The sequence below is a fragment of the Sarcophilus harrisii genome, chromosome 2 (assembly GCF_902635505.1).
Source record: "Sarcophilus harrisii chromosome 2, mSarHar1.11, whole genome shotgun sequence".
NCBI lineage: Eukaryota > Metazoa > Chordata > Mammalia > Dasyuromorphia > Dasyuridae > Sarcophilus > Sarcophilus harrisii.
In genome coordinates this window covers 208,276,323-208,292,818 of record NC_045427.1, presented here as the reverse complement: position 1 = coordinate 208,292,818, position 16,496 = coordinate 208,276,323, and the positions used below count along the sequence as shown (strand labels likewise).

The 16,496-nt window shown below is 37.3% G+C and overlaps 1 protein-coding gene across 3 annotated transcripts in view; it reads left to right on the top strand.

Moving 5' to 3' along the window:
- Positions 1–6,154: 6,154 nt before the first annotated feature.
- The window catches only part of ATP6V1C2 (ATPase H+ transporting V1 subunit C2), a 57,224-nt gene continuing 46,882 nt past the window's right edge, over positions 6,155–16,496 (top strand). For 2 of the 3 annotated variants that reach the window (XM_031951294.1, XM_031951292.1), the window contains exons 1-3: positions 6,155–6,746; positions 9,144–9,307; positions 12,462–12,529. In XM_031951294.1, coding sequence (XP_031807154.1) covers positions 6,170–6,746; positions 9,144–9,307; positions 12,462–12,529 — 809 coding nt within the window. In that variant the 5' untranslated portion in view covers positions 6,155–6,169. The remainder of the gene's footprint in view (positions 6,747–9,143; positions 9,308–12,461; positions 12,530–16,496) is intronic. The other variant, XM_031951293.1, reaches the window with a different exon arrangement.

Below are 16,496 nucleotides of genomic sequence, written 5' to 3'. Positions count from 1 at the left end.
TGGAAAGATAGGCAGAGCCAAATTATGGAGGGCCTTAAAAATCAGAGGAAGGAGTTAACATTTTATCCTGTAGACAATAGTGAGGCATTAGAGATTTTTTGTTCAGTAATAGAGCAACCTGGTCAGGATCGTTTCTTTGGCAGCTGGAAGACATAAAGAATAACAGAACCGGAAGGGATCTTAGAATATATAGTGTCAGAATGAAAGACACCATATACTTGAACTTCTTCACTGTACCAAAAAAGAAATGGCAATCTAGGTAATGTCTGATTACACAACATGAATCAGACAGCTAGTAAATCAGGATGAGAACCCAAGCTTTCTGATTCCAAATCCAGAACACTTTCTCCAACACTATGTATTTTTTTTCCTCTTGTCTTTAGAGAGTTTTGAAAACTAGATTAAAATAAACTGGATAACTCTGAAAAACAGTTATTTTTATTTTCATTAAAATGTCAGATATAATTTTAAAGCCTCTCTTGTCCTAGCTGCACTCCTTTCCCCAAATAAAATCAATGAAAATACTTCTCCCAGTTTATAGCCAGGTAGGTATTTGTTGGTTCTCTTAAGTTCCAAATATTATTGTGAAGAAAATGCATTGTCTATGATTTCTACTTTTTTTCTCTAAGCTATACCTGGGAACATTCCTAAGATGATCTGTTTGGCTTTCGAATATGCTTGGTAATCATCAAAATGCAAAGGAGTAATTAAAATTCAAGCAACAGAATTTTTTAAAAAAAGTTTTTAAAGCATTGTACTGTGCTATAACTGAAAATATAAAGAAGATATGATACAGACCTGTGCTTTGAAGGAGTTTATAGATTAATAGAAAGGAAAGATATATACAGGTATAACTATGATATGAAGTAGAATGTGGTGAGTTCAAAACAGAAATTCAGATAAAACTCTATGAGAAATTTTGAGAGGGAGGTTTTCCAGGAAAGATTTCTTGAAAGAGGTGGTACCTAAGCTCAATTTTATTAAGTAAAGCCATAAGAGAAAAGAATGCTCAAAGGCCAAAAACTTTACCAAAAGTGTACGTATGGGGTTAAGGAACATGACTATGAAATCTTTTAAAAATTCTTAAGCTGGGGACCAGGAACTTGTTTTTGTTTTGTTTTATTTTTTAATTCAATTTCAGTATTTCAATATAATTGTCTTCCTTTGTGATTCTGTGAATTTTATTTTATGTATTTAAAAACAATATTCTGAGAAGGGGTGCATAGGCTTCACCAGACTGCAAAGGAATCCATGACACAAAAATGATGAAGTCCCGGTCTAGATGAACTATAAACAAATTCAGAAACCACATCAACTTGACAAATATTTTTTGTTCACATATATTCACTTATAGGCAATAAGATAAAATGGGTAGAGAACTGGACTTGATCACATGGATTGTATAACAGTTTCCAAGTATTAGCTTTTATCATTAGTCAGGGACATATTTTAATAGATATGTAAGTGTACTATTTTAATATACAGATAGGCAGCTTGGCCTAGTGATAGATCAGCCTTGGATTCAGGAAGTGTTGGATTCAAATTCTACTTCTGACACTCCCAAGAACTTATCTAAGTTACAGACTAATTGTGATCTGTATTTAGTAAGCCTTTTGAATTGCCAGAGGGTAAATGAGGTAAATTTATGTATCTTTTCAAGACATTGTTTCAGAACGGTGAACTCTAATTTTGGCAATGCAAACACTTTAAAACTTCAAAGCTTCATTCTTCCCTCAATATGAAGCTCTCATCCCTTTCACACTTTCACAGGCAATCTTCATGAGTGGATGTCCAAAAACATTTTTGACTACATGATCAACTTTTTGGTTTGATAAGCCTTTCTGAATTTCAGTAGCTTGAATATTCTTCCGGTGATACGAATGTTTGTGGCAGCCCTTTTTGTAGTGGCTAAAAACTGGAAACTGAATGGATGTCCATCAGTTGGAGAATGGCTGAATAAATTGTGGTATATGAATATTATGGAATATTACTGTTCTGTAAGAAATGACCAACAGGATGATTTCAGAAAGGCCTGGAGAGACTTACATGAACTGATGCTGAGTGAAATGAGCAGGACCAGGAGATCATTATATACTTCAACAACAATACTATATGATGACCAGTTCTGATGGACCAGGCCATCCTCAGCAACGAGATCAAACAAATCATTTCCAATGGAGCAGTAATGAACTGAACCAGCTATGCCCAGAAAAAGAACTCTGGGAGATGACTAAAAACCATTACATTGAATTCCCAATCCCTATATTTATGCACACCTGCATTTTTTATTTCCTTCACAAACTAATTGTACAATATTTCAGAGTCTGATTCTTTTTGTAAAGCAAAATAACGATTTGGTCATGTATACTTATTGTGTATTTAATTTATATTTTAATATATTTAACATCTACTGGTCATCCTGCCATGTAGGGGAGGGGGTGGGGGGGTAAGAGGTAAAAAATTGAAACAAGAGGTTTGGCAATTGTTGATGCTGTAAAGTTACCCATGCATATATCCTGTAAATAAAAGGCTATTAAATTAAAAAAAAAAAAAAAAAAAGAATATTCTTCTGGTGATAGTCCATTGCTGAGGCCAAATAAGGAGTCTATAAAATGTAAAAACACATTTTAATTCTTTACTCTCTTTCCCAATATATTATGCTTGTTTTCTGTCTTCCTAGGTCCTAAATGAAAAAAAGATGAGAGACAGATAGACACACACACATACACAGAGTCAGAGAGACAGAGATAGAGACAGGGAGAAAGAGAGAATCAGAAACTATTTTATATTGTGTATAATTCTCCTTGTGACAAGCACATATATTAATCTTTTAGGGGGAATACTAGGATTTATGGAAGGAATCTCAGAGGAACTTCTAGCTCAACCTCCTCACATAATAGATGAAGAAAATGGAACCCAGGTCAATTAAGGAACTTGACTAAAGTCTCATTTGTGTCAGAAGATAGTTCTCTGTTTGACTCTAAAGGTAGTGCTCTTCCTATGACACTAGAAGAAATACATGGCATATATAATGAGCAGAGAAGTTATCTTCGCCATAGGTCCTGGTGATATTCAACAGACAACTAGAATAAAATAGAGGTGACATTTGTTTCCACCTCTAATTTCCTTTCCCTATATTTTGCATTTCTTCTCTGTAGATAGAGATGGATAAGGAAGATGAGGACTGCCAAATGCCTTTTTAGGGCATTCAAGAATCTCTAAAATCTAATATTATCTATTTTTCTAAACATTGCATATGATATCTCTCCACTCACTCTATGCTCTAGTCAAACTGTATTAGTGTTTGTTCTCCCTTTCCCCAAGTCCCTTGGTTGTTTCTTAGGTGTAGAACATCCTCCCCATTTTCAACTTGTAGTTGTTATTCAGCTGTTTCCCTCATGTCCTATTCTTTGTAACCACTTGTGGAGTTTTCTTAATAAGGATATTAAGAGTTGTTTGCTATTCCTGTTAGTAGCCTTAAAATTCCTTGTGTCACTTTATTCAAGAAGTCTTCCCAAATTCCCCTATTAATAACGATCTTCTATCTCAGAGCTTAGGGTAGCTAAGTATCCCACTGGACAGAGTGTTAGGCTTGGGGGCAAGAATACTCATCTTGTTGAGTTCAAATCCATCCTTAAACACATGCTAAGACTCTGAACAAATCACTTGACCCTGTTCCTCAGGTTCCTTATATGTAAAATAAGCTGCAAAAGGAAATAGCAAACCACTCCAGTATCTCTACCAAGAAAACCCCAAATAGGGTCACGAAAAGTCAAAGACAATTGAAAAACAACCGAACAACAAATCTCAGAGCTCACATGGCACTTGATTTTACAGCTCTCTAATCAGTTTAACCAGAACTTATAAAGGGCATATACATGTAAGGTACAATGTTTCATCTGAAGGAGGGATAGCTAGAGAGCAATCCATATGAAAAATATCTGAGGGTCCTAAAGGGCTGCAAACTTAATATGAGTTGGCAGTGAGTTATGGTAGCCAAAAAAATTAATGCCATCTTAAACTGAATTAATTAGTGTCCAGAAAACAAGAGGTGGCAGTCCCTACCCTGATTAGACATACCTGGACTACTGTGTTCAGTTCTGGCTGCTACATTTTAGGAAGAATGTTGATAAGCTAAAGGAGGAGACTTTCAGAGGTTCAGAAGGTAAGCAAGATGGTGACAGGGATTAGCATCAGTATCATATGAGGATTGGATAAAGAAATTGGAGACTGTTAGTCATCTTCAAGTATTTTGAAGAATTAATATTTTATAGATGAACAAAACTCATGGAGTTCAAGTGCCTTGCCCAAGGTTGGGCAAGCAATAAGCATTAGAGGATTACTGTTGTTCTTTGTTCCAGAAGGCAGACTTGAAAGCAATAGTCAAAGTTGCCAAAAGATAGATTTAAGTTTGATCTAAGGAAAAAATTTTCTAACAGCTGTGATAAAGCAAAATGTGATGTCTCAGGAGGTACTGAGTCCCTCTTACTAGAATTTTTCTAGGCATGAAAGGATAAGTACTTGTTTGAAGATTTAGAGGGATTCCTGGATAGGATGGAAGTGTACTCTAGATGACCTCTGAGATTCCTCTCAACTTTGAGATTCTATGATTCTTTAAACAAGTCTCCTAGTATCAAATTCTGTGTTTTTGCACACTGTAGGTACTTAGTAGTTACTTCCTGAATAAATAACTCAGTTGTTCTAGTTATATTGTGCATTATAGTTATCAGTATTAGTGTCTCATCTTGCTACCTCTCCAAGAATCAGAAATAATCTTTGCATACCAGGCCTTGGGCATTTAACAATTGCTAGTTGGAATGATTTAAACTGAATTAAACTGTAAAATAGTTAATGAAAACAAGATTCAGGGGGACTTTATTAGTATTGGTACTCTTGGAATAGAGACCTTCCAGATTGGAATCCCATATGTGATCCTTACACATGTGGAGATGGACACCTGTCCAGGCTTTAGTTTCCTAATCTCCAGAACTGGGGGAAATAATCCCTGTGATCTCACACAATTGTGTGCATCACTTAATGGCTAGTTGATAGTTGATTAGTTTTGCCGCTGAATTTGCCAGTCTCCCTTTCTTTCTCTCCTCTGTCTCTGTGTCGGTATGTTTCTGTCAGTCTTTCTCAAATTAAATGGGATGGCTTGTTATGCTTGGAATGTTCTATCTTGGCTCCACCTCCTGGCTTCCTTCAAGGCTTGGGTCAAATCCTACCTAGGGCTAAAAGCATTTTCCTATAAACTGCCACCCAAGTAATTTCACTCTAGTTCTCTACCTCCCATCCGCTTCCTCTTCCCCCGTTTCTCCTCTCCCCCCTCCGACAAGCTTTGAGTTTACCTCCAGTTTAACCAGTATATAATCTTGTTTCCACACAATTATTTACATGTTATCACCTGCGTTAGAATTCGAGCTTTTGAAGGACTGGGTTTGTTTGTGTATTTGCCTTTATTTGTATACCCAGTGCTTAGTACAGAGCCCGGCAAGTAACAAGAGCTTAATAAAAGCGTATTGACTTCCTGAGTGGAGAAGGGTGGAGGAATATAGTGGGGAACGAAGCTGATGCTAAAAACTATAGCAATAATCCAAAAAACAAAAAAAGAAAACAGATAATGTGTGTGTAAAACACTTTACGAGCAGGATAAGGCAATCAAAAAGAATCTGTTGGAGTCTCTGGGCCTGTGTTCCCGCCGAGGTTATTTTCTCATTTATGAAATTAAAGACCAGGACGGGTTGAACTTTTAAATTCCCTTTCGGTTCTCTCAGAACATTTAGATTCCATGCTTAGGGTAGCTAGGCGCCAGTTTATAAAGCACTGGGCTTGTAGTCTGGAAGATCCGAGGTCAAATTCAGCTGCAAGCACTTCCTAGCTGTGTGACCCTAGGCAAGTCACTTAACTTTGCCTCAATTCCCTCATCTATCTATAAAATGAACTGGAGAAGTAAATGGCAAGCAACTTTAATAATTTTACTAAGAAAACCTCAAACGGGGTCACGAAGAGTTGAACATGACTTAACCACACCAAAATCCCGTATCTTTGTCATCTTGATTTCTTTTGGTAGGAGAGTGTGTGTGTGTGCGCGCGCGCAATGATCCTTGCAAAACGAGAGGCATTATCTTTAGGATTTATTTTAGAATAGTAGTGAAGTTCAAATGAGCTAATGTTCGGAAAACAGCATATGTTCACTAGCTTTATAAATGTTAGCTGCTATTATTCTGATGATACCCTGAATGAGGGGCCGGGACCGGGGCGCCTAGGATGGAAGGAGGAGAGGCTAGGTGAGTCGCAGAGAGCCAGTAGGGGCCCTGCGTCAGACGACCTGGTACCGTATGCAAATCCGCAGGCAGGTGGGGGCAGTGAAGCCACCTCCCGAGAGCTGCTCGGGGATAAAACGCCAGGCGGGCGGGGCGGGGCCGGCGGGAGCAGCTGGAGCCTCAACCGCCTGGGAGCCGGGGCTCGCGCGCACCAGGGACTTATCTGGGCAAAGGGGGTAGCAGCTGCCCTCCAGCGACCCCGGCAGCCAGCAGCGGGAGGCAGCCCAGCACTCCCCAGTCCTGTCCCAGCAGTGCCCAAAGCTATTCCCCGAAGGAGCGGAGGTGCTCCCACCCCAAGGCTACCCAGGCGGATCGTTCGCATCGTTCCGAACCCGAGCTCGCGTCCGCCCCGCGTCTCCAGTCTCTCTGCCCTTAGACCTTCCGACGCACCCTGGCATGCGAGGCTCCTTCATTTTGCACCAGGTAAGACCCGGGAAAAATTGGGAAAGTATTGCCGTGAGAGAGAGTGAGTGAAGAAGGGAGCCAGCGAGTAGGGAGAACCTAGACCAATAGCGACTTGGAAAGAGGGAGAAGGAGAAAAGGAAACTTCCATCCACGTTTATATTGGCTCCAGTTTTACTTGGGACTTTTTCTCCGTCATTTCTGAATGGGAAGTCAAGGATCCAGGTGGCTCACGTTTCTACAGCTCTTTCAGGTTTAGCAGTCGCTTTCCTCACTGCGCTCCTTTGAGGCAGGGAGCGCAGGTAGTATTATCGGTTTTTGACAGCGGGGAAACTTAAGTTCAGAGGTGAAGGTCACAAGGCTGGTCAGAGTTCGAACTGGAACTCATCTGCCAATCGAGACCACTGCATCTTGCTGCCTCTCCTACAGAACTCTAAATTCCTTTCCAGCTGACAATCTTCTGAATTGCCACATGAACATCAGGCAATTCAGGTCGCAGGTGGTACCTCTTCAGAGCCCTGAAAGTGGGAACAATCCATGCCCAGATACTTTGCAATAAAGATAGAATGAAATCCATTTTATAATGGTTTTAAAAGCAATTGGGGTTCAAGCGACTTAAAACTGCCTCTTAGAATTATATCAGTTTCTTTTAGAGTTTTGTTTTTGTTTTTTAATCCATATAGTTTATCCCTCTTATCTCCCACCTTGGTCATCTAAAGGTATTAATAGGAGGAGGTACTTTTGAGGAAGGACTGATAAACACCTCGAGGGAGGGGAGACAATGGAAAGAAGAAATGTGTGTGGGTGTATTTGTGTTCGTATGAGCAGAACTAATAGGTTTTAGTGGTAAGAACACTTGGACAGAAACTCCTAGGTACCATCATTTAGAAGCCTGGCTAGCTATAAGCTATTTCTCTGAAAGTAAGACATGCCCCATCCTCTGAACACCAGTTTAAGAGTTTTTCTCAAGAGACTTTAATGAAGGCATATATAATTTTGTGAGTCTTCACTTGTTATTCATGTTAGAACAGCAAAGATGTGTAGAAGATCATATATTCCATTCCTTTAATGAAATTAAATTCCACTCCACTTCCAATGAAATTGAAGCACATAGGGAAAATGTCTTGTTCAGCTAAAAAATAAAAATTATTAAATGGCAGAGCTAGAATTCAAACCCAGGCCTTTTCACGACAAATCTAATACTTAGGCTACTAAAACTTCTTTGCCAAAGGAGGAAAATCCTAATTTTTTTACTCCTCTTTTCCCCCCAACTTGATATCCCACCCTTCCCTCCAAAATCAGTTTCTCAGTATGCCCAAATGCAGTCTATTCAAAAGGTGGCTATCATGTTAAAGGAACATCAAGTTCCCAAGGTAGGCCTCCTGATTATTACAGGTTTTTATGAGGTCATATGGGGATTTGTCACTGGAATGGGGTGGAGGGAAAGGAAATGGAAAACCTCCTTCTGCTCTTCCACCTCCACCTCCACCACCACCTACTCCTCCTCCTTCCCAGGAACCAGTTGGAACAACCCCGAGAAAGAAGTCACTGCTAAAGCCTTTCTTTAACATTCCGGAAGCCAATCTCCTGACTCGGCTCACAGTCCTTTGGGACTAAGTTCTTCCCATCTTTAAATAAATGGACAACTTTAGGACCATAGAATTTAAAGGGGAAAACAGTTTTCAAGATTATGCAATTTTAATGATGAAAATCAACTTCAGTGACCATTTAGTTCAATCCATATCAGAGAGCAGAATGCCTGAAAAGTGGTCAAGCAGCCTCTGCTTGAAGACCTTTCAGGAAGGGGAACTAAGTCACCTCTTGAGACAGCTGATAACACTCTTCAGCAGTTTTAATCGCTTGCAGGTTTTTCCTTAAATTTGCCTCTTTACAAATTCCATCTATTGTTCCTGTTTTTGTCCATCAGTTAATAAACATATTAAGTGCTAGCTATGTGCCAGGTACTATGCTAAAAGTTTCAATTATTTATCTTGTTCTCCTGAGTCTTCTATTCTGTGAGCTTAATTTTTCCATTTCCTTTAAACAATAAACATATGACTTGAACAACTAACCTTTCACCATCCTGTGTCCTCCTTTGCACTCTTTCCAGTTTGTCAAAGTCCATGCCAAATTATACTCCAACTTCATCATTTTACAGGGATAGATATAAAGTCCAGAGAGAAAAAGTGATTTGCTTGAAGTTGTAGCAATAATTCCAATCCCTGTTGACTTCAAAAATTTGAATCCAAATCCAATCTTAGGCTAGTTCTCCATGTGCTATACAATATCTACGTATAACAGGTCCATGCCTATTTTCAATCCTATAGAACTGACAGCAAGAAGAGAAAAAAGCAGGTAGGAAAGTCCTTACACTTTTCTACATGTTGTGTTTTTGTTTTTGTTTCTTTGTATGCTCAGTAGTAACCTTGACTAAAAGGAAAGACCTTAACATGTCGTCGGAATTTTGGCTGATTTCTGCCCCTGGAGATAAGGAGAATTTGCAGGCTCTGGAACGGATGAACACAGTAACCTCCAAGTCTAATCTATCCCACAACACTAAATTTGCCATTCCTGACTTCAAGGTAAAGTCATAGAAAATCATAGAAATCAGAGGTAGTGATATAGGGAGGGTTGGAAGGGAGAAAAGAAAGGGGAAAGGCTGTTTCCCATTTTAGCATCTTGGAAGGAGAGAAGTAGCATGGTTTTGTGAAGAGTGCTGTGTTATAATAATATAAGAAGATCTGACTTATGATTTAGGAAAGTCATTTAACTTAATTGCCTCAATTTCCTCATCTGTAAAATGAGAGGATTAGACTATCTCTGACTTTATGGTCCCTTTCCACTTTTAACCTATGATATAAAAAATGAGATGGTACTATGGAAGCCATCTATCATAAATGGTCCTTTGGAAAAAGGAAAGGTGGAAAATAGCCAGCTAAGTCTTGAGCTAGAACAGACCTCAGGCCACCTATACTAACCAGCTCATTTTCTTTTTCTTTTTTTTTTTTTTTATTTAATAGACTTTTATTTACAGGATATATACATGGGTAACTTTACAGCATTAACAATTGCCAAACCTCTTGTTCCAATTTTTCACCTCTTACCCCCCCCCCCTCCCCTAGATGGCAGGATGACCAGTAGATGTTAAATATATTAAAATATAAATTAGATACACAATAAGTATACCTGACCAAAACGTTATTTTGCTGTAGAAAAAGAATCAGACTCTGAAATATTGTACAATTAGCTTGTGAAGGAAATCAAAAATGCAGGTGTGCATAAATATAGGGATTGGGAATTCAATGTAATGGTTTTTAGTCATCTCCCAGAGTTCTTTTTCTGGGCATAGCTTAACCAGCTCATTTTCATAGATAAGTTTAAATGAAAGGATTTCACAAGTAGTATGCATCAGAGGCAACAATTTAATCCAGAATCAGCTTTTTTCCCCCCTATATCACATAGGGCAAAAATGGGTGGTAAAAATATTTGATATGGTATCATGGGAGAGAAAGGATTTCAGAGAGATGAGATACTATTTCTGTATGAGAGCTAAAAATCTTTTGGGCCAGGACAGAGCAGTATCTAAACTATGGGTGGGCTCCATTAAAGATGGAGCTAGTTTCTTCCCTATTGAAAAATTTTCTGGGAAGGCCTGCTGATTGGCCCTCATAGTTAAACTCTTGGTCTTATCTTAAATTCCCATTCTAATTCCTTCTGGTAAGGACTGACAATATGCTATAGTTTGGAATTTGCCTTGTTTGTCTCCAGCCCTAAGTGTACTTTTGACCCACTTTAGAGAAGGTATGAAGGGAAAGAAATTCAATGTTTATGCCCAAGATCACTTTTCTGTTCCCATATGCCTTGGCATTGAATAAACTTTCTCTTATTCAATATGAAAAAGAAAACATTCTTAAATTCACAGTGTTTAGTTGTATGACATTTTTTTTTTTTTTTTTTTTGAGACTAGGTCTCTCTCCTTAACTGAGCCAGACTGTAAATACAGAAGCTCATTACTGATCAGCTCTGAATCTTTGCCCTGTTCTGTTTTCTGACCTGGGCTCCCTAGATAGCCTGGTGGCCCTTGTGCTTCTTTGGATTCATCATATTGGTATGTGACATAGCACAGACACTGGAAGACTTTATCCCAATTTTGGCTCAGAACTTCAGAGGTCAAGTGATCCACTGGCCTCAGCCTCTCCAATAGCATGAAAAGTGTCACACTGGCTTGGCAGATAATTACAAAATTAATATATTCCCTTATCTCCTTAACTAATTTTTTATACCAACTAGAGCTACCCAAGTTGGAGAAGTCCTTCCCAAGATGAAAGTGAGAAATAGGAGAGAATAGGAGAAACAAAAACTCCCATATATAGTGCTGTTAAATATACAAAGAATTACACACAAAGTAAGTACAATGTCATTTTAAGAGACATGCCATCAGCAGATAGGCTGAAAGGAAAGCCTTTCTTTAGAAGAATGTTTAAAATAATGATGCCTACACCAACTATTCTTAGATCAGGGCTTTTGAAATTTTTTGTATTTCATAGATTCCTTTGGTAATCTTGTGAAGCTTATGAGTGCTTCTGGATTCAGTTTTACTGCATAGAATAAAATATATAGAGTTACAAAGACTAAAATATGTTGAAATATTTTTTCAACATATTAAAAAAAATTCCAGGACCCCAGGTTAAGCATTCTTGTTCTAACTCTTGCTGGGACTCAAAATTATTTTACTTCAAAAATAGGGATAAGCACAGGAAATCCCTTCACATATTATCCCATTTTACATATGAAGAAATTAAAGTGCAGAGAAGAGCATAGATTTAAGATCTCAGATCCTTAGCCCATGTTCCTCCCATTTTATAGATATGGACACTCAGCAACAAAGATACCAAATGACTTTCCTGAAGTCACAGAAGTAGAAGAAGCCCTAAGTTCTAAACCTTGAATCAAGGCTCTTTTGGCTTGTCTCTTAATAGAAGTCAAAAACTTTAGTGTCCTGGGGAAATGTGGAGGAGGAGAACCCTTGGGGAAGAGAAGCCACATCTCTTAATTTCATCAGAGATAAGTGTGCATTGTTGTGCACTTCTATACAGTTAATTCCTTCTGTTAGTAGAAGGAATGTTCCATAAACTTTCAGAATATCTAAGAGTATGGCTGCCCCAAAGGATGACCCTAGAGGAGCCCCACCCAAACCAGATCCTTTATCTATAGCAGCCAAGAAAACTCTACAAGATATCATTTGAAGTCACTTGAAACAAAAATGCTTTTTAAAATTTAAGTTCTCTCTTTGGTTCAGTTAATTTAATAAACAATGAGTACCTACTTATGTCAGACATTATACTATTTTCTGGCTATACAAAAACAAAAATAGAAATGGTCTCTGCAAGGAGTTGACATTCTAGTAAGTTTTTAAATTTACTTCTACAGATATCTCTTGCTGAAGTTTTTTTCATCAAATTGTAGAATTGCTATTTTCTATTTGAAAATAAGAATTAGGACATATCACAAGATAACGTGCAATCTTTTGCATGGGAAAAACATGATGGTGGGGAGAACCCAAATCCCAAGTTACTATTAATTAAAGAATTCTAACCAATTTCTAGGTTCTGTGTCAGTTTCTGTCTCTCAACAGGCTACCATAGAATTTTCCACCAGAAGCTATTCTATTAAAAAATCACAAAACATTTTTCCCATTAAGAGTTTGTACATTTAACTTATTTATGCTCTTTGTAGGTGGGGACCTTGGATTCTCTTGTTGGTCTCTCAGATGAGTTGGGGAAACTTGATACCTTCGCTGAAAGGTAAAATAGTCCTTATTTACTACATACAAATGAGAATCTGACATTGTTTTTAGAGGACACAGTGTACTTGCATTAACTGAACCCATACTTGTCTAAACCTGGTAGCAGGATAACAGCAAAGTGGACAGAGGAGACGATCTTTTTCTAAGGACTGCAGGGTCATTCTGGAAGCAATTTGCTTATTAGATAAATGTGCTGCTAAAATTTTCAATGCAATTATCCTAAAATAAAAGTAAGACTTTTAACATTAAACTCTAGGAATTAAGAAGAGGTTTTCCTTCTAGAAATAGCCCTGAGCATTATTTAGAGCTGTAGTTTTCCTACTTTTTGAGATTGCAGAAACCCCTGCATTTCTTTTAGGACACAGGATTCCAACTCCCAAATGCTGCTTTGAACAACAGTCTTAAGAAGGAACACTGTGGATGCTAGCTTTGTAAAGTGCAAATCTTTGGGATTGTAGGGAACATAGTTGAAAATGATTGTTATTAAATCATTATTTTAAATAATTTATATAATTTAATATAATAATTTTAAATAATTAATTTAATTAAATCATGTTATATGATAGGCACTGGGAAATCTCTCTACCTCCCTATTATTACAATTAACAACACTATCAGCTTACCTAATAGTATTGTTAATTGTAATAATAGTAGTAATGTTTACCTGTTTGTAGGATGTAGGATATTATATGTAATAGCCCTAATCTTGAAGATTTTACAATTTATGTAACCTAGGGAAAATTGCTTTGCACAGAGTTAATTAACTTTTTATTGAATGAATGATTAATAAATCATTTTGCATTTTGCTTATTTGCAAAATTGAATGATACTATTTAACTTCTAGTCTGTTTAGTGAGATATTATGAAGGTGAACTGATAAGATCAGGGCACATAGTTTGGGAAATTATAATTTAGGGAAAATGATCAGCATTTTTCATAATTTGGGAAAGCTCAGAATGATCCTCTAGAATAGAATTTAAAGCCAGAATTAAACTAAACTAAGCAAACATTTATTAAGTACATTTTATGTTTGAGTTACTGTGCTAAGTTCTGGGGATGGGGAACTACAATGTCATTGGTATGGAGAACTTCTGGTAAGGAAGTTCCATCTATCAATATAGGTTGATACCTCTGTAACTTTGTCATCAAGAACATTGAAAGTTTCAGTTACTTGCTTTTGGTCACATAACTACTATATATATGAGATCCAGACTTAAAGGCTGGCTCACTGTGCACTAGTATACTTCTGGGAATAAGAGACAAAAATGAGTCCCTGCTCTGGAAGACTTTCTATTTATTTGTGGGTAGATAGGACCATTGAAATGGTTCAGTATAGCCAACTCATTTTACAGATGATATCATGTGTAGTAAGTGTTTGATAAATGTAATTCATTCATTGGTCCACTCATCCATTCATTTATTCATTTAAAGTAACAAAACTGAAATTCAAATTGAGATCCATTGTCACATCTGTGCTCTTTTTATTGTACCACACTGCTTAATGGTTGATAGATATTAATGTTACCTTAAGATGTTCTAATACTTTAGATATTACTGTAGCAATTAGTTACAATTCTAAGTGGTATATTCAATGTATCAATGAAGTAATGTTTTGTTGTCTCCGTCCTAATATAGAAAAATTTCTTCTAGTTATGTTTGCCATCTAAGTTGCTTGTGATATATCAGATATGAAAGAAATGTGCAAACATATTAAAAAAAAACTACCTAGATAGAAGAGTATGAGTTTGTTAGGAGTTTCTAAGAGCTATTGAGATCTGTCTAGTTAATTCCCTTCATTTCAAAGTCAAGAAATTGAAACTCTGTGAGGTGGGTGGCTTGTCCAAGAATTACTGACAATAGAGTCAAGATTATAGTCCAGGTATAAGAGGCTAATTTACCAAAATTACAGCAGTCTAATTTATGGTGTAGTAAAAGGAATACTGGACTTACAGAGTCAGGACTCTTGGATTTTGGTTCTTGCGCTATCCTTCACCCTCTCCAACAAAAGATCTCAGGCAAATCAAAAAGAGAAGATAGCATGGCATAGAGGATAAAATGTGGGACATGGAATCAAGAAGAACCGAGTTCAAATCTTTACTTCCCAGCCTCAATTTCCTCATTTGTAAAATTAGTATAATGTCTATGCCTACCTTAGAATTTATCTCTCCAGTTTCTTGTGAGGCTCATATGAGATAATATACTTAAAATACTACACATATGTAGTTCTTTTGAGTTTTAGAGTTGTATGATTGTTCTTTCCATCATAACTTACATTCAAGGTAAAAAAAAAATTCACAAAAAGAAAATATAGAAAAATAATGCAACTGGGCTTATTAACCATCTGGCTATTCAAGGTAGCAGCTAGAACTGACTCTTTGTAGCAGTCAATCAATTTATTCCTGATTTATGGAAGCACCAGGGTCCAAAAGACAGTAAGTTTATCTGACATATCTTGATTTTATTATATTTTTTTCATTCTTGAAAAGGGCCATGGCATCAGGAAGGACATGTCATGACTTGCAAGTGAGTTGAATTTAGGGAGGAAGAGCTGTATAAAGTTAGCAGCCTCACTCTCTCTACTGGAGCCATCTGGGTCAAGTGGCAAGATATAGATCAGGACAACTGGCGATGGTCCTGGATAAAGTGGGAAGCCTTGGCCTTTTTAAACTAAGGTCTTTCCCAGGTTTCAGTTTGTCTGAGGCAACGCCCATTCAGAGAATAAGACTAGGTAAAAAGGAGGCAAAGAATGGCCTCTCCCTCTCCCTTCCCCTTAACCTAGCCAATAAATAAATAAAATCAGTATGGGAGGGGAAGACCCTTGGGGTTTCTTGTTAAAACAGAAACACTGAGTACTACTATGTCAAGGCCCATGTTCAGAGAAGAAAATTTAAGATTTTTTTGAGTTGGAAAGAACTTTAAAGACAACATAGGCTGACCTTCACCATGACCCTTCAGGTGAGAAAGCTGGCTCAGATTTCTTGAATAACTTTCTTAAGTAATACAGCTAGTATGCAGTAGCAGGATACAAACCCAAGTCTCCTGTCTATAAGTCCAGCTCTCTTTCCCTTGGAAAAGGAAAATATCATCATTTCTGTAAGACAAGCATGATCTGTATGTGTAGTCATAGCATGGTTAACTTATCAGCCACCCTTGCCCACATTGTGGGAATAAAAATCATGTAGAAAAGCTTATACAGGATGAAGTATTCAAAGAAACTGCTCATACTCTTCTGTAGTTCTTCGAAAATAAGTACTGCATTCTCTGAAAAGTGCTTAAGTGTTATTAGATAAATAAATACTAGCTGTTCTTGTAACCTAGGCAGCACAAACCTGTCAGCACTGCCTTTGGTCAGGAGAGTAGAAAAGGTACAAGAGTTTTCAGGGTGTATTGTTTCCATATCCTTTTATTATTTATTTACTGGGCTAGACTGAGTGTTTTTCCATGTTGCTGTAAGGCAATTTTTGGCTCTCCGAGCTTTTCATCTATTTTTGATTTATTCTCCAGCAGTTTTGTTGGGAATCTGCTAATTATTTTTGTTCTACAGTCCATCTGAAGAATTAATACTTTTGTCTTAGAAAGCAGCACTTTCCTCTTTTTTCTGAATATCTGAGCCTTTTAAGTGATCTTGATCAGGTTAGCAATTGGTGGAAACATCACATGTCCTGAGAGCTTTCTTAGGACATTACTTGAATTAATGAAGGAGAACAAAGTATGGACAATACAAACATTTATATAAGATCTAGTTAAGCCTACATTCACAGATAGTCATTTATAAATTGTTAAAATCCATCAACAATTAGATAGGAATTGAAGAATTTTATACGTAAGAAATCTAAGTTCCCAAATTTAGTAAAATAGAAGTGACCCATCCAGCACAGTGTGGCCATGTAATCAAATGCTTAATTATCCATGAGTGGATTATTCATGACTGAAAAAATTCTTAGAGGTTGGAAAGGATTTAGAAC